General features: G+C 43.4%; 1 protein-coding gene across 2 annotated transcripts in view; it reads left to right on the forward strand.

Moving 5' to 3' along the window:
- THSD4 (thrombospondin type 1 domain containing 4) overlaps nt 1-26,410 on the forward strand; it is a 675,283-nt gene that overhangs the window by 148,775 nt on the left and 500,098 nt on the right. For both annotated transcript variants that reach the window (XM_061430240.1, XM_061430239.1), the window contains exon 6: nt 2,454-2,556. In XM_061430240.1, coding sequence (XP_061286224.1) covers nt 2,454-2,556 — 103 coding nt within the window. The remainder of the gene's footprint in view (nt 1-2,453; nt 2,557-26,410) is intronic.

A 26,410-nucleotide genomic window follows, 5' to 3' on the forward strand; every position in this document is an offset into this window, starting at 1 on the left:
AATAAAAAAAGAATAAAATTATAAAGAGGTTAAACAGACTGGCTGAGTTTTTATGGTGTACAGCTTCTGATGCTGGTAACTGCCACCAGGTTAATTAGGGTGGCTCCTGGGTGGAGCCTCATTCAGAGCAGCTTGGCTTTATGTAGGAGTGGTTATTTGAGGAACAGGACTTTTGGCCCATTTGTTGTAGTCTCTTTCCATTACGAAAACCTGCCACCCAGCAGTGGATCTCAAGTTTCTAGTGATGGCCAGGGTGGGTGTTCAGCATTCTGGGCTCTGTCTCTGTGTCACTGTGGGACGTTTGGCAGGGTAACCCATCTCTCCATGCCTCTGTTTCCTCCTCTTTAAATTAAAGGAGTTGTTCTTGCTTTTCTTCCGCTCTCACACTCTGATTGCATGTTAAATCATTTGGAGTGTGATTGAGGCCTGGGAGTGGCTCTTATTTGTGGCTGCATAATCTGGTGCCAGGCTGGCTGCCCCAGGATCACCAGAGGGGGGCATTCCAAGTGTATATTCCTGGCCCTCTTCCTTATCCTCCACTGGATAAGGAAGCCCGAGAATCTGTGTTTTTAACAATCCCCTTAGCTAGTCTTTCTCATTGAAAGGATGGTGCCTGCTCCTAAGCTGCCCAGCTGATCTCAACCTGGTTGAACTCTCGTTCTGGCCAAAGGGTTGTAAAAAGCATCTTAACCCCAAATCCTTCATGGAGGCAGCTGGTTTTGCTGGAAGCCTACATGGTTCCGGCTTAAGGACCGCCAGCAGCTTGGCTCCCATGGCCCCTGGAGACAGCTTTCCCCAGCCTGTCAGCTTCTCACCCATTGTCAGAGCTCAGCACACCCTGCCCAACCACCTGGCCCCCTTCCCCCAGCCCAGTTTCCATTATGTTCTACTTCACTGGTTTCTCGTTCTATATGATTTGGCTCAGGCTGCAGTAGGGTTATGACCACCCTGCGTGTTTGTCCCAGCAGCATCCCCCACTGCCCTTCATCAAGCAGGGGATGTTTTTCCTTCCGCCTGGTTTCATTCCCCACTCTGTTCCCTCCCCTCATCTTCCAGGAGACTTGATGTTTCTGATACACATAGTAGATTTCCTTCTAATCCTGTAGGACTTGATCTATTGTATTAGCACTTTACTTCAGAGACTTCCATACAGGGCTTTAAATATTTAAGTGGCTGCATTCCTTTCCTGTCTGATTATTAAAATACAGACACATAGGCACACACCCTTCACCTTAAAGTGTGCTGGGTTTAAAAAGCTAGAACCTACCTTATCCACAATTTGAATAGGAGATTCTGATCTTATTCCACATTTATGTCCCATTTTACTCATATTCACCATTTATAAATAAGAAAGAAATAAGCCAGAAGCAGCTGGATATTAAACCTGAGTAGACTAGTATATCAGAATCACCTGGATAAATTAACAAACTACAGATTGCTGGACCTCATGCCAGACTTACTGAATCCTTGAGGGAGGGATCCACGAGTCTGCACTTCCCAGGAGCTCTCTGAATGTCTCTTCTGTAGGCTGAGGGCTCAGATCTTCTGCAGTAGATAGTGAAGAGAATTTAGACAAAATAAGATGCACCATCGTGCATTAGACGGTAGAGAGAATTTAGGCCAGAATGTAGACTGGCAGGCAGCCTGGTGGGCACTAGACTTCTTGGGGTTCAATTCAGCCTCTGCCCTCACTGGCTGTGTGACTGCTTCATGCCTCAGTTTGCTCACTAGTAGAAACAAATCTGTAAAAATATCAATAACATTGTCATCAGGAGGAATAAATTAGTTAATATGTGCATACATGCTAAGTCGCCCCAGTCTTATCCAACTCTTTGTGACCTCATAGACTTAGCTCACCAGGCTCCTCTGTCCGTGGAATTCTCCAGGCAAGAATACTGAAGTGGATCGCCATGCCCTCTTCCAGGGGATCTTCCCAACCCAGGGATTGAGCCCGTATGTCTTACATCTCCTGCATTGGCAGGCAGGTTCTTTACCACTAGTGCCCCCTGGGAAGCCCTAGTTAGTATGCTTAAAATAGCGCTGCACATGGTAAGAGCAGTGTCCGTGTTCGCTGTGAATATTACCCCATGCACAAGAATGGCATGAGCAAAGTCAAACAGATGCAAATGGGTGGCCTCTCTGAGGGAGGTGAGCAGATCTCTTTGTTAAGAGCAGGTTTAGGTCAGTAGTTTTCAAATTATGGTATGCAAAATCTTCACGTGGGAAGCATGTTAAAAATGTGGTGTCCTTCCAAAGATTTGATTTAGTAAACTTGGAGTGAAGCTCTGGGATCTGCATTTAAAATTTTTGATGTAGGTGATCAGCACATTTTTAGAAACCCAGGTTTCAGTGGGACAGTACAGGCATTTAACATTGGTGAGGCCTCATGGGATTTGGCTTGGGCCATGAAAAGATATGGATGCTAATTGCATATTTAATATCTGCTTTATTAGGTGTGTCCAGAAAGCAGTAGAAGTATCTGGGAGGTACAGTGTGCATCCTACAACAACAAGCCGTTCATGGGCCGGTTTTATGAATGGGAACCATTTGCAGAAGGTAAGAGTAGCCCCAGCCTTGTCCACAGGAATCAGTTTTGTCTGTTCTCCAACCCTGTTGCCTTTTTGTTGTTGCTGGAGGAACCAGTGTGATGCTGGCTAGAGTGGCAGTGCGAGGAGGAGCTGGTAGGGGTCTTTACCAAAGGTAGTAATAGCTCTCAGGTGACAGCTGGACCATTAGTCAGATGGGAGAGGCTTTGGTCAAAGCAAGCAGCATCTGAGGATGAGAGGATGAGTGAGACAGAGCAAGGGTCAAGAAATGAGTAGAAGCAAGAGATTCAAGCTAAACTTGTGAGGAGTGAGCCAGGATAGAGTTTCCCTTTTCCTTGGTTCCTGCTGCAAGGGCTGGTAGAATGGCTTAAGGGAGCATGTGGAGTTGTACGGCTGACAGTTGTTTGGCTTTTGTGCTGGGGGAGCCTCAAATGCAGTTTCCCAAGAGGAAGTGTGGTAGACAACCATTGCAGAGCTCATCAGTACTGTTCTAGATCTTGAAGTCACTTTCCTTTGTTTCGTTTTGATGAGGACCATTTTTAAAGTCTATTGAGTTTTTACCATGTTGCTTCTGTTTTATGTTTTGGTTTTGGGGCCATAGTGAGTTGTGCTGATTCCATTATAGAATCTGTGTCCACATGTGAGAAGTCGTGCCTAGGTGTAAGGCCATGGGAAGAGGGAGGCGGGGTGGATGTCTGCTCTGAAATGGGATACAGAATTATTCTTGTCTGCACATTTGTCTCAGAGAAGTGTCTGCAGCTTGGGTTGGATTCTTAAAGTGGTCTCATGACCACTGCCCATTAGAATCACTGGGGAGCCTTCTAGAAATACTGAGGCCTGGGTGCCACTCCCAGAGATTGTGATTTAATTGATTTGGGGTGCAGCCTGGGGATGGGGATTTTTTTTTTAAGATCACAAGTCATTCTGATGGGCAGCTGGGGTAGAGAAACTCTAATCCAGGAGGGAGGCAAGATCTCAGAAGAGATGGTGACTCTGGCTTAAATTAAGGCACAGAATCATGAGTGTTTTGTCAACTGTGAAATATATTCTTATGTCAGGGCAACAGTACTTGGCAGTGAGCACTTAGAGAAGGAACCCTTTCTTTTGTCTGAGCTGCGCCCTTGCTTTATTGTTGGCTGTGGGTAGTAATAGCTGCTTTACCGTGGTTCACTGGGAGGCAAGGTGAATTCCTCCAGCCATGCGCTGTCTGTCCCCATTGTTTAGCCTGAAGCTGGAGCCACATCACCCAACCCTCTCTGCTTAGTTCCACGTGGTCCTCTGCCAGCCACCTGATCCTGTCAAGCCTGGTAGACTCAAGTCTAGTATCAAAAGCTCTTTGCATCCCACAAAGAAAACTCATGCTGGTATTTTCGCCTATCATCAGTATTGCCTGTGGATGCTAGCTGTTGTCTATGTATGATTCTACTTTTTCTGTTCTTTTGTTTGCCCTGACTCAGGCTGGACTTTAATTGTGGGTCCTCAGGTAGGAGGGGGTGTAATTAACATCTGATTCAACTTTTTATTTTGGAAAATTTCAAACATATGTAAAAATAGAATAATATAATTATATGAAAATAACCTCCTATATACCCATCACTTAGTTTCAACTCATGGCAAGTCTTTTTCATGTATAGTCCGCCTGTTCGTCCCCATCCAAATATGGCAAACTATTTGGATTCACATTATATTGCATTATTCACTGGTGCATACATTGATTAAAACTCTTGGTTGTAAGTGACCGAAACCCAGCCTACCTATGTTTAAACAAGAAAGATACTTTGTTGGTCCTGTTACTGGGAAGTCCAAGAATGGGGCTGGGATTTAGATGTGGCTGCCTTCAAGGGATTCAATAGTGTTGCTGCTGCTGCTAAGTTGCTTCAGTCATGTCCGACTCTGTGCGACCCCAGAGACGGCAGCCCACCAGGCTCCCCTGTCCCTGGGATTCTCCAGGCAAGAACACTGGAGCGGGTTGCCATTTCCTTCTCCAGTGCATGAAAGTGAAAAGTGAAAGTGAAGTCGCTCAGTCGTGTCCGACTCTTCATGACCCCATGGACTTCAGCCTACCAGGCTCCTCCATCCATGGGATTTTCCAGGCAAGAGTACTGGAGTGGGTTGCCATTGCCTTCTCCCCCAGTAACATTAGGAGCCTGCTTTTCTCTCTTTCTCCATCTCTTGGCTTACATGGCTTTGAACTTGCAATCAGAGTGAGAAAGTCTCTCTCTTATCCAGTGTTATGGGTTGAATTACGTTCCCCAATCTTTCTATCCCTGGTACCTATGAATTTGCTCATCTGGAAATAAGGTCTTTGCATGTAATTAAGGTTCAGGTTAAGAAGAGGTCATACTGGATGAGGGTGGGCCCTTAATCCATACGACTGGTGTCCTTATATAAAGAGAAGAGGCACAGAGACACACATATAGAGAACACCCAGGCACAGACAGAGGAAAGATGGCCATGTGACACCAAGGCAGAGCTTAGAGTGATGCAGCTACAAGTCAGGGAACACTAAGGATTTCTGGAAAATGCCAGAAACCAGGAGGAGTAACAGAAAGCTTCTTCCCCAGAGATTGCAGAGCGAGCAGGGCCCTGCCAACACCTTGAGTTTGAATTCCCAGCCTCCAGAACTGTCAGAGAATAAGTTCTGTTGTTTTAACCCACCCAGTTTGTGGTCATTTGTTATGGCAGCCTAGGAAGCTAATATGCCTAATGAGGGCTTCAGTCTCAGAAAAACCACACTGTGATCTTTTTTGGGTCATATTCCCATCCCTGGACATGAGTTCAGGGCCTAGGTTGGGGGCAGGGGTCCTTGGGTTAACTCAGGTCATGTGACTAGCCCTCTGGTGAGAAACCCACATCCCAGGAAGTGGAGGTGGGAAAGAGGGAGTTGGGACAGACAGAAAAACAGAATCTTCTACAGTAATTATTATCTACTTCTTCACCATAAGCCACTGAAATTTTGAAGGAGCCAGTGAGAATGCTGTTTTACAAAGCATTTTTACAAATGTTTTACAAAGAAAAGAAAAATGCAGAACAGCAGCAGATTAAATAAATCAACTATCTTCTGCACTGTGTTTGTTACTTTGTCTAGAAAATTCAGCATTCTTTAAAAATATTTACTGACATTAATATGTCTCACATGCCTAGGAGGAGAGGCTCCCAGAGTCACTGAAACTGCATTTACTTTGGCTTTCTTTAAACAATTCTTCTTGCTGCTAAGATTGTTTTCTTGATTTTGTGCTCTTTCCTCTTAAATGACTCCCAGGCTGACCAGTGGGAGGAAGACGCTGTTAATGTTTCTGCAGGGTGTTCGTATTTTACGGCTGGAGTTTGCATTCGGCTCTTGGTTTTGTTTGGATGTCTGTTGCTGTTCGCATGTGCCTACTTAGGGGAACAGCTGCACTCATTCAACCCAGTGCCACATAGAATAGTAAAAGCAGAGCACACTCTCTGATAAACACATTAATTTCACCACATGCTTCTTCCTAGACCTTTAACTGCATTTCCTGGACATAGTGATCTGTCCTAAGATAATGCCTCTAGGAATTTTTCTCATAGACTTAATATCGTAAAGACGATAGAAGTAGAATTCCAGGGTCTATGCGTGCCTGTTTACTCAGTATAGTGATAGTTCATGTGTCACCTTCATCCCCCTTCACTCCAAACCACTTTGGACTGTAAATTGTATGGTCAATATAGCTAGAAAAGGATACTTTAATACGTAGAGTCTTGTTTAGGTGCATTGGAGAAAATTGTACCTGTTTTCATAACTAGAGTCTAGAATTTTGCCAGGTCACTGTGGGCTCTACAGTAGCAAGTATCAGTCTTAATCCATAAGCCAGGGGACAGCTTTGTATTGGTATTTTAATGCACCGTATGTCCCCAAGAGCTGAACTAAGCAGAGCACAAATCTAAAAACCAGAAGTGAGACTGAGTCAGAAACTGGAGGTTGCCAACTGGTCATACAACCAGGGCCAGTGTATCTGTCGGGACTGAGTAGCTTGAGCTGCAGGAACAAAGAGCCCTGAGTCCTTAAGACTTAACAGAACAAGTTTGTCTCTTGCCCAGACCACCTGTGTGATGCAGTATGTATTCTGCTCATTCAGGGGTCCAGGCTGATAGAAGCAGCATCTCAGCCTCTGCTTCCACTGAGGCAAGGAGAGGGAACAAATGAATCACCCGTGGATCCTTCCCGCTTCTCCCAGAAGTGATCGGTGTTGTTTCTGCTCACATCTTATTAGCCAAAGCAAGTGACGCATCATGTTTAACTTCAAGGTCAGCAGGGAGGTACCATCCTGCTGTGTGCTCAAAGCAGAAGTGGAATATCCATGACCACCCTAATGACTAGTCCAAGCAGGAAGCTTCGAGAGAATTCCCTGAGCTGTGTCTTCCTTCTGTAAGTTCAGGTGACTTATTAGGCTGCTTGCAAGAAGAGTAGATTTGGCTCTAGGGAATGTTATAGGTGACACAGAGCCTCTAACAGTTACAGGGCCCTGGGCCATTTAGACTATTCCTTCTCCTTGATTAAAGCTCTGAGGGTCAGGGATGGAATGTTGGTGCCAAGGGGTGCTGCTGACTCCCCCGCAAGTCTAGCCCTGGCACAGGGGGTCAAGGACTGTCATAAACATGGACGGTATTATCAAAACTGTATGATGTGAGGAAGGAAGGCTTAGGGCCAAGTGCTGGTGGACCTGGGGTTAGGATGTTTATGTTTTACCGAAGCAACTTGATTCATTCCTGGAATTCTCGCTCCCTCAGCCCATCCCTCCTGCACAGACAGTTCATAGTCATCATGGACTTTTCAGAGTGGACAGGGAAGGCCTAAGGGAAAGGAGAGGAGTTTTCCAGTTTTCTACCCTCCACAGAGCCATTCTGAAGCTCTTGTATCCAGGCCTAGGAATACCTGGCAAGACCAGGTCATGTTTGCTCAGCATTTGAGTGTATCATTGAGGACAAGGGGCTTCCCTTGTAGCTCAGTTGGTAAAGGATCTGCCTGCAGTGCAGGAGACCCAGGTTTGATTCCTGGCTTGGGAAGATCCCCTGGAGAAGGAAATAGCAACCCACTCCAGTATTCTTGCCTGGAGAATCCCATGGACAGAGGAGCATGGAGGGCTACAGTCCATGGGGTCGCAAGAGTTGGATATGACTTAGCGACTAAACCTCCACTGAGGACAAAGCAAAATCCTGAGAGCAGCCTCTTTGTGAAAACAAAACAGTGATTTTGGTTTTATACATTAGTTGAGTATGAATGAATGGTAGTGAGCTCCCCAGCAAGAAGTTGGGGTGTTTAAGGGAGATGTCTTAGGGTAGTAGACCTATATTTGAAGTCATTGTCTTTAGTGTGATAATTAAAGCCACTGTGATGAAGACCTTCAAGAGAGTATAGAATCACGAGGACAAAAAACGAAAAAGAAAAAAAAAAAAAAAGAATCACGAGGACAAGGGACTCAGGAAGGAGGTTTGACGTATATCCACATTAAAGAAGCAGGGGAAAGAGACCCAACGATGAAAGGAGCCTGAGAAGAGGTGGCACCAAAGTATTATAGCACCTTATATCATCTCTAATAGTAATAAAGTCTATTATGGTTTATAAAGTTCTATTATATACACCACAATGAGGGACAAATGAGATAATAGGAGTTGCAAGCACTTACTGTGTACCAGGCTAACTCCTTTAATCTTTACAACAAGCCTGTGAGGTGAGTCCTATTATCAGCCTCACTTTACACAAGAAACAAAGTGTATAATCGTTAAATAATTACCCAAGGTCACCCAGATAGGAAGTGATAGAGCCAGGTTCAAACCTCAGAATCTGGCTACAGAATCTCTACTCCCAGTGTACATGAAAGCCAGGAGAAAGATATGTTAGAGTTGTGAGCATTTTAGACCAGTCTTTCGGTGCCTGTTTTCCTTGTAAAAACTATCTGAGTAATTAAAGTTTAACTTTTCTTTAAAAAAGATAAAAGAAGGAGTGGTGGGGGAGAAGCAGTGAACACAGCTTGACACAGCCAGAAGTCAAGGGGAGGCTGGGGCCTGAGAAAATGAGACTGGGAGAGACTGTGGGGAAAGCACTGGAGAGAATCTAGTGGCTGGAATGAGCAGGGAGGGGAGGGGTCTTTAAGAAGCAGGGGACATGGGTATGCCTATGGCTGATTCGTGTTGATGTGTGCTAGAAACTTTCACAATATTGTAAAGTAATTATCCTCCAATTAAAAATAAAATTTTAAAAAAGAGGGTAGCCAGTGAATAGGGCTAGCTCTTCCTTTTAAAAATTGCCATGAAGAAGGCATATTGAGAGTGTTTGCTGGCTTAATTTAAGGTCAAGAGAAAGGTGTGTTTAGAATGGTAGAGAAATGAGAATTCTGGAGATTGAGAGACTGAAACTTAAAAAGGAAGAATAAGGGGTTAATAGAATGGTACCTATGAACCTAGTCTATCCTAGGGAAAAAGGTGGAAAATAGGCACCATTTTCCCTCCAGGAAAAATTATATTATTGTTTCTCTGCATGCTGTTAATACAAAACTTTTCACCATTAAATGAAAATTCATTGATTCAAGAGCAATGAAAGCAATCATAGTTCCATAAAAAATATTTATTTAAGAATGTTCACAGCAACTTTTTTCATGATAGCTTCAGACTGGAAACAAGCCAACTATTTCATCAACAGGAGACTGAATAAACACACTGTGATACATTTCTACAGTGGAGTATTACTCAGCAATAACAAAGAACACTCTACTGACACATATAATGATCCAGGTGAATATCAGAAACACTATGTTGACCAGAGTGAGCCAGATACGAGCCTATGCACTGCCTGATTCCATTTGTATTTTGTTCTAGAACAGGGAAAATTGGGCTATGCTGACGGAAGTCAGCACAGTGTTTGCCTATGGGTGTGGGGAAGGAGTAGCTGGAAAGGCCCATGATAGAGCTTTGTGGAATGATGGTCATGTTCCAGATCATAATTGGCATGGCTGTGACTCTGGTGTGTGTAGCTGTCGAAACCCATCGACTGCACCTTTGTGATCTATGCATTCTATTGTATATAAACAGTAGATTCTCTTTCCCATTCTGTCTTCATTCCTAAAAGTAAAATTTAGAGCTAATGTAAATTTCACCATTATAGAACTATTCTAAGCAGATCCAACCAGTCCATTCTAAAGGAGATCAGTCCTGGGTGTTCTTTGGAAGGACTGATGCTGAAGCTGAAACTCCAATACTTAGCCACCTCATGCGAAGAGCTGACTCATTGGAAAAGACTCTGATGCTGGGAGGGATTGGAGGCAGGAGGAAAAGGGGACGACAGAGGATGAGATGGCTGGATGGCATCACTGACTCAATGGACGTGAGTTTGAGTGAACTCCGGGAGTTGGTGATGGACAGGGAGGCCTGGCATGCTGCAATTCATGGAGTTACAAAGAGTCGGACACGACTAAGTGACTGCACTGAACTGAATTGAAGCCTTGCTAGTTTGCCTCTCTCTCTCTTACTCTATTTTATTTTAAATACTCATTATTATTGACCATAGAGGCACAAGAGGATTTTAGGGAGAATGTACTCATATGCAGAGTATCATTTTTGGAATCATTTAGGATCATACGGCTTAGTTGAGCCTAGAAATCCTCAACTAGGTCCAGAATCTGAAGAAGCAAGCTGCACATCTGTGTAAATTCTTCTTTTTTCCACAAGCAGCAGACACCAATTTTGGCTAGGTCAAACACAAAAGGATTTTGTTGGAAGGCTATCCAGTAGCTCTAAGAATCAACAGGAAGTGTGTGGGAGCAGGCTGGGTGAAGGACAGATACAAAGGGGGCTCTGGGGATCCAGTGGACAGAACTGATGGTCTTACTTGCCTGCTGCTCCTGTTGCTACAGTGGATACATTTTGACAGGTTTCTTCATCCAAGACTCAGAGCCCTGGAAATAAGAGCCCTATGGCTTGGCACAGGCCACATGCCCACTGCTTGGCTGGGGATAGAAGGGTCGGGGGAGTCCTGACTGACAGTCCCACCAAGACTACATGCGGAGGAGGAGAATAGATTCCCAGACAGGAAATCCAGGTGCTGAACCAAAAGAAGGAAGAATGGTCTGGGGTGGCCCAAGACAACCAATATCCATGACAGAAACTCATGACAAGTCAGGATCCCCACCTGGTTTGTCAACTGTATTTCATGAGACTTTTTGACACCTTTGAGGGACTATTGAAATTAGACTATAACGTGTGATTGCCACTCTTTCCTTCTCGTGTTTGCATTTCTGAAGATTTCTTCAGATAGGCCTCCTTATATAGGTATGGTATGTGACTGTGTGGGTTCTTTCTGCTTCCACACATTGTCAGACGTAATTTGGATTGACCAGTGTGCATTTGCAAAGGGACATGGGAGAGAGGCTGGGGTTCTGTGGTACCTGCATCCTGTGACATGCAGTGTTGAGGATGACCTCAGAAGGATGTGAATGGGGCTAGTAATGGTTGTTCTTTTCTTGCTGGTTTCTGTAATCCTGGACAGACTCTTTGGTGGGATTATATGTGTAAAGTACACCTAGATCTGTGAACCTTAGACCAAGTGTGCCTTAGGAAGCATTGCTACGAACAAAGCTAGTGGAGGTGACAGAATTTCAGTTGAGCTATTTCAAATCTAAAAGGCGATTCTGTGAAAGTGCTGCACTCAATATGCTAGCAAATTTGGAAAACTCAGCAGTGGCCCCAGAACCAGAAAAGGTCAGTTTTCATTCCAATCCCAAAGAAAGGCAATGCCAAAGAATGCTCAAACTACCACACAATTGCACTCATCTCACACACTAGTAAAGTAATGTTCAAAATTCTCCAAGCCAGGCTTCAGCAATACGTGAACCGTGAACTTCCTGATGTTCAAACTGGATTTAGAAAAGGCAGCGGAACCAGAGATCAAATTGCCAACATCCACTGGATCATTGAAAAAGCAAGAGAGTTCCAGAAAAACATCTACTTCCACTTTATTGACTACGCCAAAGCCTTTGACTGTGTGGATCACAATAAACTGTGGAAAATTCTGAAAGAGATGGGAATACCAGACCACCTGACCTGCCTCTTGAGAAATTTGTATGCAGGTCAGGAAGCAACAGTTAGAACTGGACATGGAACAACAGACTGGTTCCAAATCAAGAAAGAAGTACATCAAGGCTGTATATTGTCACCCTGCTTATTTAACTTATATGCAGAATACATCATGCGGAATGCCAGGCTGGATGAAGCACAAATTCGAATCAAGATTGCCAGGAGAAATATCAGTGACCTCATATATGCAGATGACACCACCTTAGGGCAGAAAGCAAAGAACTAAAGAGCTTCTTGATGAAAGTGAAAGAGGAGAGTGAAAAAGTTGGTTTAAAAGTCAACATTCAGAAAACAAACATCATGACATCCAGTCCCATGCTACTTCATGGCAAATAGATGGGGAAATAATGGAAACAGTGACAGACTTTATTTTCTTAGGCTCCAAAATCACTGCAGATGGTGACTGCAGCCATGAAATTAAAAGACGCTTGCTCCTTGGAAGAAAAGCTATGACCAACCTAGACAGTGTATTAAAAAGGCAGAGATATCACCTTGCCAAGAAAGGTCCACATAGTCAAAGCCATGGTTTTTCCAGTGGTCATTCATGGATGTGAGAGTTTGACAATAAAGAAAGCTGCTGCTGCTGCTGCTAAGTCACTTCAGTCGTGTCCATCTCTGCGACCCCATAGACGGCAGCCCACCAGGCTCCACCGTCCCTGGGATTCTCCAGGCAAGAACATTTCCTTCTCCAATGCATGAAAGTGAAAAGTGAAAGTGAAGTCTCTCAGTCGTGTCCAACTCTTCAGGACTGCATGGACTGCAGCCTACCAGGCTCCTCCATCCATGGGATTTTCCAGGCAAGAATGCTGGAGTGGGGTGCCATTGCCTTCTCCAAAAGAAAGCTGAGCACAGAAGAATTGATGGTTTTGAACTGTGGTGTTGAAGACTCTTGAGAGTCCCTTGGACTGCAAGGAGATCCAACCAGTCAATCCTAAAGGAAATCAGTCCTGAATATTCATTGGAAGGACTGATGCTGAAGCTGAAGCTCCAATACTTGGGCAACCTGATGCGAAGAACTGACTCAGTGGAAAAGACCCTGATGCTAGGAAAGATTGAAGGCGGGAGGAGAAGGGGACGACAGAGGTTGAGATGGTTGGATGGCATCACTAACTCGATGGACCTGAGTTTGAGTAAGCTCTGGGAGTTGGTAATGGACAGGGAAGCCTGGTGTGCTGCAGTCCATGGGGTCGCAAAGAGTCAGACGTGACTGAACCGAGTGACTGACACCTAGGTCACGTGTTCTTCTCTGTATATAAAAAGAAAGAAGGATGTAGGGTGGGGCATATGGAATCATGTCTCTGTGAGTGTTTTCCTGGGAAACTGAGGCTTTGGAAAAGAAAAGATTATTTGAGGGAGAACATTGCCTCTGCTCTTAAGTATTCTGGAAGGTGTAAAGGATTCATGTAAAAGCAGTTTCTTTCCTGGCACTTAAAGCAGTGTCATTCTAGGTAATTAGTAAAGAAAAGCCTCAGGGTATATTTCAATATCTAAAAAAGCAGATTAGTCTAAATGTAAATAATTTTGAGGATTTAAAGGCAAGGATAAAACTTAAACCCATTGCAAAATATTCAATAATGAGACCCAGGCCTGTCGTTTCTCTCTCCTGGGAAGCTCAGCTTTCTTCAAAGACTGCCTCCATCCTCGTGGTATGTCTGGTCAGGATGAGCAAGGTCAGATGTCATTATTCTACAGACTCAAGAACTGAGCCTCCAGGTTGGATGATCTACCCTGGGTCGCAGGATAAAATAGAAGGATCAGATTAAAAGAGATGTTACATAACCACAGCCTGCTGATTTCAGAGCAGCCATTTGCCTCAGGGGCTATGAAAGAATTTTTCCCTTCATGTAACCAAGCCGTGACCCATTTGGTACCTTTCAAAACAAACAAATGTGTTTTTACATCAACTGAGACTTTTCCAGGACATCCTGGGACTCTGTTTTAATCCTTGTAGCACAGCTCTCTCACCCTCTGAGCAGATGCCTCTGATCATAAATTGATAGAGCTGGGTCCCAAAGGAGTGGTCAGGACCTTTGGTTGCACCTTTACACGGATGTTGAGACATTAGTATGGGGCCAACATCAAGAGGTTTTTAGAATTAGAGGCCTTAGAGCTGGAAAATAATCCATGAAAACGCAGATTCTGTCTGAGTTGTAAATCCAACCCATCCTTTTGCATATTGATGAAAGAAATTCTCCTTCATTTGCATAGTCCCTCCCCTGAAGCTGTTAAAAAGCAGCCGTACGCGGTATGTGTTTCTTAGAAATTGCAGTGAGAACATTCCATGAGTCAGTGGAACTTGTTAACAAAGGATTAAAGGAAAAATCTGTTGTGTACCTGGGGTTGGGTAGGAGGAAAGGAGAGAGCAAGCTCCAGCATTCCTGTGTTTACCCAGGCGGCTGGCTTCACCTTCCTCTTCACAATGCCTACACTTTGTAATAAGGCCATTCTTATAATGCGACTATAATTCATCCTGGGATGGTTGTTGCCTGGCTACCTTTGGAACCACATGGAATGAAACCTCCAGTTCCCTCTTCAGATATTTAAAAGCAGCCGTCTTGTCATTCTACATTTTGTTTCACCAATCTGCTAAATATTTACTTCCTTCAGTTGACTCCATGTGTACTGGAGCACGCCACTTGTTTACCATCCGATCTGCTCCCTTTAGAATCAATATATGAGTCCTAACAAGCAGCTCTGGTTGAGCGTGTCTCTGGTGTGCAAGGCTCAGGAGCACGGAGTGTCACTGGCATGGATTAGTGATGTCTTGCGTAACTATGGGAAGGGAAATGGTAGCATGTGTCCTCCTCCTTTTCTTATAGTTGATTTACTGTATTGTGTTAGTTTCCTGTGTTGCTGCTGCTGCTAAGTCACTTCAGTCGTGTCCGACTCTGTGTGACCCCATAGACGGCAGCCCACCAGGCTCCCCCGTCCCTGGGATTCTCCAGGCAAGAACACTGGAGTGGGTTGCCATTTCCTTCTCCAATGCATGAAAGTGAAAAGTGAAAGTGAAGTCAAGTCCGACTCTTCGTGACCCCGTGGACTCCATGGACCCCATGGACTACCTACCAGGCTCCTCCATCCATGGGATTTCCCAGGCAAGAGTACTGGAGTGGGGTGCCATTGCCTTCTCCAGTTTCCTGTGTACAGCAAAGTGATTCAGTTACACATATACATATATTCACTCATTCTTTTTTAGATTCTTTTCTCTCCTAGGTTATCACAGAATACTGAGTAGAGTTCCCTGGGCTATACAGTAGGTTCTTGTTGGCTATCTGTCTTATATATAGGCGTGTACGTATGTGCACCCCAAGCTCCTGCTTTATCCCTCCCCTCCCACGTTCCTCATTTGCTAACCATAAGCTTGTTAACCTCAACATCTGTAACTTTCTTTCTGTCTTTCACACTGTGATGACATACGTGCCAATTAACCCAGTAATGAAGGAAATGATGCAAATAAATGTAATGAATGCATCATTGATTAGTTTTGTCTAAAACGTGTTCACATTTAAAATGTAAGTAAAACACCAAATAATATGCAACTGATTGTAATTTTCCAAAAGAAGACATTTAGGATGGCTGAAATAGTCAGTGACAGGCCTGGATTTCCCAGAGTAATCCTTCAAATTCAGGCTTCTTTCAGGGGCCCAGTGTATCTAGAGGTAGAGAAAGTAAATCAAGGATAGTTTCTAAAAACTGGATTGTCTGCTATCGATGTATTAAATAGGTTTCATTCTGCATTTGAAGTTGTGTTTCCTGTCTGCATCTGAGGGTGGGTTGACTAAAGCAAAGTAAAATGAAGTAGTGGCAGTGATTTATATCTGAATTATCCTGGTTCCAAACCCAGCTATTTTCAGCCCGAACTATGCAGATAACTTGTCATCGTGTCTTGAGTACACATGTGTCATTATCACACCTCTTTCCTGAAAAACCCAGGAGACACAAACAGCTATTTGAGGTCCTTTGAACCCAAATACTTAGGAACCTAGTATTTATTGGGATATATATATTTTCCTTAAGGTTACTAATTGTGATATACAGCCTGAACTAGAAGGCTTTGGTTCACAACCATTTCTGTTTAAATGGGAGACATTTCTGGATTGTTGCTTTTCTCATCTCTTTCCTGTTCTACAACTGTCACCGCTCCACTCTCATCCTTGCTGGAAGCCAGTGATCACTGAACGGCCCACTGAAGGAGACACACGTTTATTGCTCTTTCTGAGCTGGGGCTAACATGGGGCAGCCGCAGCTCCGCCTGGGGCTAAGCAGAAGTGCTGTCACTACTCTTATACAAGTCCTTCTGTTCAGCTCACCCTTTCATGGTTAGTGCTTAGTTTTTTATCTGGATTTTTTCATTCCTTTTGGCTTGCAAGATACGCACATACACACACCACCACTGCCACACTGCTGCCACCCCCACCACCACCCCACCCCCGGGAGGAAACCACTGTTTAATTTGTTGACAAACATGTGTGGATATGTTTAAATACTTTAGAAGTAAAACAAGGAAAGTTCAAGTTCAGTTCAGTCTCTCAGTTGTGTCCGACTCTTTGTGACCCCATGGACTGCAGCACACCAGGCTTCCCTGCCCATCACCAACTCCCAGGGCTTACTCATACTCGTGTGCGTTGAGTCGGTGATGTCATCCAACCATCTCATCTGTCGTCCCCTTCTCCTCCTGCCCTCACTCTTTCCCACCTTCAGGATCTTTTCTAATGAGTCAGCTCTTTGCATCAGGTGGCCAAAGTATTGGAGCTCCAGCTTCATCATCAGTCCTTCCAATGAATATTCAGAACTTATTTCCCTTAAGATTTCCTGGTTGGATCTCCTTGCAGTCCAAGGGACTCTCAAGAGTCTTCTCCAATACCACAGTTCAAAAGAATCAATTCTTCAGCACTCAGCTTTCTTTATAGTCCAACTCACATCCATTCATGACTACTGGAAAAACCATAGCTTTGACTAGATGGACCTTTGTTGGCAAAGTAATGTCTCTGCTTATTAATATGCTGTCTAGGTTGGTCATAGCTTTTCTTCCAAGGAGCAAGTGTCTTTTAATTTCATGACTGCAGTCACCATCAGCAGTGATTTTGGAGCCTAAGAAAATAAAGTCTGTCACTGTTTCCATTGTTTCTCCTTCCATTTACCATGGAGATGATGGAAGGTAGTGGAGGTGATGAAATGCCAGTTAAGCTATTTCAAATCCTAAAAGATGATGCTGTGAAAGTGCTGCATTCAATATGCCAGCAGATTTGGAAAACTCAGCAGTAGCCACAGGATTGGAAAAGGTCAGTTTTCATTCCAATCCCAAAGAAGGGCAATGCCAAAGCATGTTCAAACTGCCCCACAATTGCACTCATCTCACACCCTAGCAAAGAAAGCAGAAAGAAAGTGAAGTCATTTGAATCAGTTCTAATGAGATGGATGAAACTGGAACCTATTATAAGGAGTGAAGTAAGCCAGAAAGAAAAACACCAATACAGTATACTAACGCATATATATGGAATTTAGAAAGATGGTAACAATAACCCTGTGTACGAGACAGCAAAAGAGACACTGATGTATAGATCAGTCTTATGGACTCTGTGGGAGAGGGAGAGGGTGGGGAGATTTGGGAGAATGGCATTGAAACATGTATAATATCATGTATGAAACGAGTCGCCAGTCCAGGTACGATGCACGATACTGGATGCTTGGGGCTGGTGCACTGGGACGACCCAGAGGGAGGGTATGGGGAGAGAGGAGGGAGGAGGGTTCAGGATGGGGAACACAGGTATACCTGTGGCGGATTCATTTCGATATTTGGCAAAACTAATACAATATTGTAAAGTTTAAAAATAAAATAAAATTAAAAATAAATAAAATTAAAAATAAAAAAGAAAGTGAAGTCACTCAATTGTGTTGGACTCCTTGTGACCCCATGGACTGCAGCCCACCAGGCTCCTCCATCCATGGAATTTTCTAGGCAAGAGTACTAGAGTGGGTTGCCATTTTCTTCTCCAAGGGATCTTCCTGATACAAGGATCGAACCTGGGTCTCCCTCATTGCAGGTAAAGGCTTTACCAACTGAGCCACCAGGGAATCCCACCCTAGCAAAGTAATGCTCAAAATTCTCCAAGCCAGGCTTCAACAGTACATGAACTGTGAACTTCCAGATGTTCAAGCTATATTTAGAAAAGGTAGAGGAACCAGAGATCAAATTGCCAACATCTGTTGGGTCATAGAAAAAGCAAGAGAATTCCAGAAAAACATCTAGCTCTTGCTTTATTGATTATTCCAAAGCCTTTGACTATGTGCATCACAGCTGTGGAAAATTCTTAAAGAGATGGGAATACCAGACTACCTGACCTGCCTTCTGAGAAATATGTACGCAGGTCAAGAAGCAACAGTTAGAACTGGACATGGAACAACAGACTGGTTCCAAATCAAGAAAGAAGTTCGTCAAGGCTGTATATTGTCACTCTGCTTATTTAACTTACATGCAGTGTACATCATGCAAAAGGCTAGGCTGGATGAAGCACAAACTGGAATCAAGATGCTGGGAAAAATATCAATAACCTCAGATATGCAGATGACACCACCCTTAAGAAGAAAGTGAAGAGGAACTGAAGAACTTCTTGATGAAAGAGAGAGAGGAGAGTGAAAACAAGGAAAGGCCCCATATAAATTACAGTTTGGAACTGTAGATAACTACAGTTAGACTGCTAGATAACAGTTTTGTAAATGCAAATGATTGATAACTGATTATCAGCTTTGGGGCTAATCAACAGACTTTACAAGATTGCTATTTAGTAATTAATGAAAAAAAAAAAAAAGCTTCAGTTCAGTTCAGTTGCTAGTCGTGTCCAACTCTTTGCTACCCCATGAATTGCAGCACGCCAGGCCTCCCTGTCCATCACCAACTCCCGGAGTCCACCCAAACTCACGTCCATCGAGTCAGTGATGCCATCCAACCATCTCATCCTCTGTTGTCCCCTTCTCCTCCTGCCCCTAATCCCTCCCAGCATCAGAGTCTTTTCCAATGAGTCAACTCTTCGCATGAGGTGGCCAAAGTACTGCAGTTTCAGCTTTAGCATCACTCCTTCCAAAGAACACCCAGGACTGATCTCCTTTAGGATGGACTGGTTGGATCTCCTTGCAGTCCAAGGGACTTTCAAGAGTCTTCTCCAACACCACAGTTCAAAAGCATCAATTCTTTGGCACTCAGCTTTCTTCACAGTCCAACTCTCACATCCATACATGACCACAGGAAAAACCATAGCCTTGACTAGACAGACCTTTGTTGGCAAAGTAATATCTCTGCTTTTGAATATGCTATCTAGTTTGGTCATAACTTTCCTTCCAAGGAGTAAGCGTCTTTTAATTTCATGGCTGCAATCACCATCTGCAGTGATTTTTGGAGGCCCCAAAAATAAAGTCTGACACTGTTTCTACTGTTTCCCCATCTATTTCCCATGAAGTGATGGGACCAGATGCCATGATCTTAGTTTTCTGAATGTTGAGCTTTAAGCCAACTTTTTCACTCTCCTCTTTCACTTTTATCAAGAGGCTTTTTAGTTCCTCTTCACTTTCTGCTGTAAGGGTGGTGTCATCTGCATATCTGAAGTTATTGATATTTCTCCTGGCAATCTTGATTCCAGCTTGTGCTTCTTCCAGCCCAGCGTTTCTTATGATGTACTCTGCATATAAGTTAAATAAGCAGGGTGAAAATATACAGCCTTGATGTACTCCTTTTCCTATTTGGAACCAGTCTGTTGTTCCATGTCCAGTTCTAACTGTTGCTTCCTGACCTGCATACAGGTTTCTCAAGAGGCAGGTCAGGTGGTCTGGTATTCCCATCTCTTTCAGAATTTTCCACAGTTTGTTGTGATCCACACAGTCAAAGGCTTTGGCATAGTCAATAAAGCAGAAATAGATGTTTTTCTGGAACTCTCTTGCCTTTTTGATGATCCAGCAGATGTTGGCAATTTGATCTCTGGTTCCTCTGCCTTTTCTAAAACCAGTTTGAACATCAGGAAGTTCACGGTTCACGTATTGCTGAAGCCTGGCTTGGAGAATTTTGAACATTACTTTACTAGTGTGTGAGATGAGTGCAATTGTGTGGTAGTTTGAGCATTCTTTGGCATTGCCTTTCTTTGGGATTGGAATGAAAACTGACCTTTTCTGGTTCTGGGGCCACTGCTGAGTTTTCCAAATTTGCTGGCATAGTGAGTACAGCACTTTCACAGCATCATCTTTCAGGATTTGGAATAGCTCAACTGGAATTCCATCACCTCCACTAGCTTTGTTCGTAGTGATGCTTTCTAAGGCCTACTTAACTTCACATTCCAGGATGTCTGGCTCTAGGTGAGTGATCACACCATCGTGATTATCTTGGTTGTGAAGATGTTTTTTGTACAGTTTTTCTGTGTATTCTTGCCACCTCTTCTTAATATCTTCTGCTTCTGTTAGGTCCATACCATTTCTGTCCTTTATCGAGCCCATCTTTGCATGAAATATTCCCATCTCTAATTTTCTTGAAGAGATCTCTAGTCTTTCCCATTCTGTTGTTTTCCTCTATTTCTTTGCATTGATCTCTGAGGAAGGCTTTCTTATCTCTTCTTGCCATTCTTTGGAACTCTGCATTCAGATGCTTATATCTTTCGTTTTCTCCTTTGCTTTTCACTTCTCTTCTTTTCACAGCCATTTTGCTTTTTTGCATTTCTTTTCCATGGGGATGGTCTTGATCCCTGTTTCCTGTACAATGTCAGGAACCTCCATCCATAGTTCATCCAGCACTCTGTCTATCAGATCTAGTCCCTTAAATCTATTTCTCACTCCCACTGTGTAATCATAAGGGATTTGATTTAGGTCATACCTGAATGGGTAGGAGGACAAAACTCTACATTGTACTCAGTTAATGGTGTTCTTCTAAACTTTGTTGCAAATGCTTTTCATCATGGAGGCATGGAGGAGAACGGTGAGTAGATACTAATGGAGAAGGTTTGCAGTTGGGAAAATCTGAAGTGGAGCAGGTTATGGGTGAAGAGAGCCAGATATTTCAGGAGTCAGAACCTCTAGGTAGACAAGCCTTGTCATGAGTTTAGTGAGCCAAGAGTCACCAGCAGAATAGGGAAAGAGACTGGCAGGGCAACCGTAGATTTCACATTTACCAAATTAATTTTTACTTTTAGATTTTATCAAATTAGCCATAATTTATTGGGCTGAGTCAAGTTTTGGTCAGTGGAGTGATGTGAAGTTTGGGTTGATCCCTGGAAGCAGCTTTCATCTGAAGTCATGTTGTAGCAAATGATTTTTTTTTTTTTTTTAAATGAGCAGCGCATTCAAAATGGGTCAAATTTAAACCGGACAGTAGATCTTTTGGTTTTGGGGAAAATTTGCAGTTGCTGTTAAGAGATGTATCTGTTATTATCATTTAGGCCTTGCCTGTCTTTAGGAAAGGAAGAAAGTAGATGGGTGGGCTCTGACCTTCCAGTCAATTCATGTAACCTCTTGATGCCAAAAATTAGAAAGGAGAAGCATATCAGATTCATAAGCATATCAGCCCAAATTCCATTTGCTCTTACGGTTACGTAACTGCTCATCATGTAATACCTTGGGCCCTTGTCCAGGGAGCATGTAGATATTGGCAGCTTTGCATGCTTTAATAGACCCCCATCAATCAGTCATGATGGCTTGTCCCACACCCAGTTGCCTTGTTTGTTTAAGCCGGCTTTGGAGGTTGTATAAATAGTTTTAGCAACCTACTCTCCCACCCCTGGTGATAAATGGCACCTTCAGAAAATCCCTTGGCATGTTCTTTGGCTTCAGAGGAGTAGAATTTGATCCACTCATGCTTATGATGATTATCAGTCTTATTGCCTGTATGTTCTCATGCGTTCCAGGCAGGGAGCATGGAGGGGCCCCTGGGTTAACTGCTCCCACCCTGCTCCGTGGACCTCCCAGGCCTCTACTCTTTAGAATCAGCAAGTGTGTAGTCCTGCCTCATGGAGCCTGCCAAGAGGCTGCCAGATGAAACTGTGCCACAGGGCTGGACAGGTGAATTCAAGTTCACACAGAATGGAAAGGTACACTTTTCCTCTTAAAAAGCACAAATTTAGAAAAGGTTACTACAACACGTCAGCACTGATTCAGGCATCCACCTTTTGTTCTGTGTGAGAGATAGCCTTGGGCTAGCAAGAGGGACAGTGAACAGAGGACACAACCCCAGGGGCACCAACCCCAGCCTCCTTGGACCACAGTAAGCAATGACCTCCTCCCACTGTGAGGATCCAGTGAGATGATGTGTATAAAGCGTGTGTATAAAGGTTGTAAGTTCCACTGTTGATGACCAGATGCCTGCATCTTCCAGGTGAATTTCAGAAGGGTAAATGGTATGGGACAGGTCTTCCCTGGTGGTCCAGTGATTAAGAATCTACCTGCAGGAGATATGGTTTGATTCCTGGTCTAGGAAGATTCCACATGCGGAGGGGCAACCAAACCCATGCACCACAGCTACTGAAGCCCATGCTTCTAGAGCCCATGCTTCAAAACAAAAGAAGCCACTGCAATAAAAAGCCCGTGCACCACAACTAGAGTGATCCCCACTCGCTGCAACTAGAGAAAGCCCGTGCACAGCAACAAAGACCCAGTGCAGCCAAAAAATGAAAACATTTAAAAAAATAGTATGTATGAGGCACACGCAGATGTTGGGAAAGGCATTCCCAGCAGAGGGAACAGCACAAGCTCCCTCTGTCAGTGCAAAGGAGGGAATACAGAATGCATTAGGGGAACATCAGGGAGCGTCCTGTGGCTAGAACAAAGTGTATAAAGGGAAGAAAAGCAGGATAGCGTTGGGCTGGAAGTCTGGGGCCAGATTACAAAGGGCCTCAAATAGGAGGCTGAGGAAATTGGACTTCGTTTTATAGGCAGTGAGGAGCTATTGGGGTTTCTTAAGCAGGGGAGTAACATGATCATAGCTGAGCTTCAGGAAAATTAATCTGGCAGCAAAATGCTGCAAAACCTCTTTGGAACAAGAAGGGGTATAAATAAATAAATAATTCAAGAATTTGGCAGGCGTGTTTTCAAATACGTTCTGAAATGTATATGCTATATATTTTGAAATGATAATGTCTTTCTTGTTCTTTATTTTCCCCTCACAGCAGCCAAATTCCTTTTTTGTTCCCTCTTTTCTTTCTTTTCTACATTCCCTCCCTCCCTGTCCCTCTTTCTCCGATTCTTTCCCTTACTTGCTCATGCTCATTTACTCTGCTGCTCCTCTCTGTCTGCCTTTAATGGTGAGTGTTCTTTGGGGCGGTGGTGGGAGGAGTGTGACCCAGCCAGAGGTTGAGGGTTCCAGCACAGTGCTTCCCAAAGGTCTGACTGTGGGGACTCTGTGTCCACTGTAACGGAGCTCCACTACTAAAGACAGGGCAACCATCCAACTTTGATTGTCACCAATCCCGACCATACAAAATATAGGTATTTTGAATGAATAGGCAAATTCCTGTAATTCAGTGTCCCCAGCCCCCAAATTCTAATGCCTGATGATCTGAGGTGGAGCCGATCCAATAACAGAAAGAAAGTGCACAATAAGTGCAATGCACTTGAATCATCCCCCAAACCATCCCCCTCCCCTTGGTCCATGGAAAAATCGTCTTCCACGAAAAAGATTGAGAACTGCTGCTGTAATTCATGTGGACAGTGTTTCTATAATCCAATTTTCTGGACTCATCACTAAAAGATACAGTCAAAGTCTGCAGCTCTTGGGTTAGCAAGAATAGTAGCATTTCTATGGATTTTATTCATACAGCCTGTGTCCCTTGCGCAAGCAAACTTAAATCAATGTGTTTAAACCCTAGGTGTTCGTGGATTTCACTTGCAGGTTTGTGACCCTGTGTGACCTCCCCTGACTGAGATATGAATCTGAAAATTCTGCTTTGCAAGATATCTGTACAGAAAAGGGTCATTTAGCCTTATCTTCCTTCACTGATTTGTGCATTTGCAACAACATTCATTAATGAGTTAGAAAAAGTTTGTTTCTGTGAAAAATGGCGGTCAAGTGAGAGATAAACCTATTATGAGATGTGGAAGTATGGTTAACTCGTAGTATGTAGCATAAAGGCTATGAACAGAAACTCTCCATGGAAATGTGATACCCGAAAAAGCTGGGAACCTCTATAAACATTTTTGTATTTGTGAATCTGGGAATTCAAGAAGGTTCCAGATGTATGCCTCAGGAATGTCAAGAGTCTGCTGTAAATCTAAATTCACAAAACAGATAAATTATTGGATGACTATTCAGATTGCAAGACAATTTTTCATTTTATTAAATATTTACTGCGTGTTTACCCTAGAGAAGTCCTTTAAGTAAATATAGTTAGCATTTGATTTACAGACATTCAATGTATACAACTGTTTCTGAATACACATACTATGTTAAGTAGAATGTCTTTTTCATGGCACTAGGAAATTTTAAGATCATCATTTTTCCACTTGAAAAATTAATTTGCTCATTCAATAATTATCAGTTTGGTTTTTTTTACCCCAAAGAATTTTGCATTATAGATTATAACAATTGTTTACAATCTTTATTTATTTTTTAATAAATATTTTAATAAATAATAAATTATTTATTTTTAAGTTATGGCTGCACTGGGTCTTCATTGCTGCAAGCAGGCTTTTGCTAATTCCAGCGAGCAAGGGCTGTTCTCTAGCTGTGGTCCTCAGGCTTCTCACTGCAGTGGCTTCTCTTGTTGCGGAGCATGGGCTCTGGGGTGTTCAGGCTTCAGTAGTTGCGGCAGGTGGGCTCTAGAGCAGGGCTTAGTGGTTGTGGCCCACAGGCTTAGTTGCGCTGCAGGATGTGGAATCTTCCCAGATCAGGGACCAAACCTGTGTCCTCCTGCCAATGGACCACCAGGGAAGTCCAATGATTCTAATTTTCTAAGCTGCTTAATTACTAAGATTCTTATCTGCTATGCTCAATCAATATTCTTTGCTTTAGGCCCACATAAAATAGCCTTTAAAACTCTGATGTTTACTTGACTGATGACCATAGGCCTCAGATTCTCCATCAATAAAATAAGGATCATAGTAATGTCCCCTTAAAGGTCTTTGAAGAAGATTAAAGGAAATAATTCATGCACCTTTTAGGTGTGCCTTTTAGGTACTCAATAAGTGAAGCTGTTATATTATTACTATTATTCTTATTTTTCTAGTCCCCAAGACGAGATCAGCTAAGCAGGATTTTATATCGAAATGAATGTTTTTTATTCAGCATTTGTTCAGTATTGCAGTTTAGATTGCTATACATTATTTAAAATGAGAAACTGTTTGACATCTGTGTTTAGCAGTATCAGGAGACCCTGCCTTATCTGGTCCTGGATTAAAGTGTCTTATCTTCACCAGCTTATGATAACCCTACCCAACTGTACCGTAGCCTAATAAAGAAGCGAAAGAGGAAAAAAGAAGAAGAGGGAGGGTGTTGGGGCGGGGTGGGGGGGGGTCACCTTTATGTATGTGTCCTGTTGATTCTGGTTATTCAGTTCAGTTCAGTTCAGTCACTTAGTCATGTCCGACTCTTTGTGACCCCATGGACTGCAGCACACCAGGCTTCCGTGCCCATCACCAACTCCCAGAGCTTGCTCAAACTCACATCCATCGAGTTGGTGATGTCATCCAACCATCTCATCCTCTGTCATCCCCTTCTCCTCTTGCCTTCACTCTTTCCCAGCTTCAGGGTCTTTTCTAATGAGTCAGCTCTTCGCATCAGGTGGCCAAATTATTGGAGCTCCAGCTTCATCATCAGTCCTTCCAATGAACATCCAGGACTGATTTCTTTTAGGATGGACTGATTTGATCTCCTTGAGTCCAGAGGACTCTCAAGAGTCTTTTCCAACACCACAGTTCAAAAGCATCAATTCTTTGGCACTTAGCTTTCTTTATAGTCCAACTCTCACATCCATACATGACTAGTGGAAAAACCATAGTTTTAACTGGATGGACCTTTATTGGCAAAGTAATCTCTCTGCTTTTGAATATGCTGTCTAGGTTTGTCACAGCTTGTCCTGGTTATTTATCCTGGTTATTATCATGGTATAATTTCTAGCACTAGCTCCTTGCTTGTGCAGTGGTGCCTTGCTTCCAACATAGCCAGTCTAATCTCTTCTCTTGGCCTGGAACGTCCATGTAGTTGTATACCCACACTAACCCACATTTGCTTCCCCACCATTCTACTTCACACTAACCAGGCCCATCCCCATGAACTTGCCCATTTATTAACTCTGCCAAGGATCTCCTCCAGTTCCCTTTCATTTATCCAAATCCCAGCTAGTCTCTGGGATGCACTCAATGTTCATTAGATCCATGAAACTTTGCTTGACTGCCTTACTCCTCACTGATTTCTTCCTCATTCAACTTTTGTGTACTTTTCAGCCTTGAACCCTGTCTATGTCAGTGGTTCCACATCCATGGATCCCATGGCCCTGTAGTATTTACTCTTAAAAAAATACCATGTGTATAAGTGGACCTTCCCAGTTTAAACCTGTATTGTTCAAGGATCAACTGTAATGGAAATCACAGTAATAATTACAAACAGTCTCATAAAGTGTTAGTCGCTCAGTCATGTCTAACTTTTTGGGACCCCAGGGACTTTGTCTGCCAGGCTTCTCTGTCCACTGGATTCTCCAGGCATGGAAATATCAAGGAACTATTTTATGCAAGGATGGGCACAATAAAGGACAGAAGTGGCAAGGACCTAACAGAGGCAGAAGACATTAAGAAAAGTTGGCAAGAATACA

Source organism: Bos javanicus, chromosome 10, assembly GCF_032452875.1.
Source record: "Bos javanicus breed banteng chromosome 10, ARS-OSU_banteng_1.0, whole genome shotgun sequence".
Classification (NCBI taxonomy): Eukaryota; Metazoa; Chordata; class Mammalia; order Artiodactyla; family Bovidae; genus Bos; species Bos javanicus.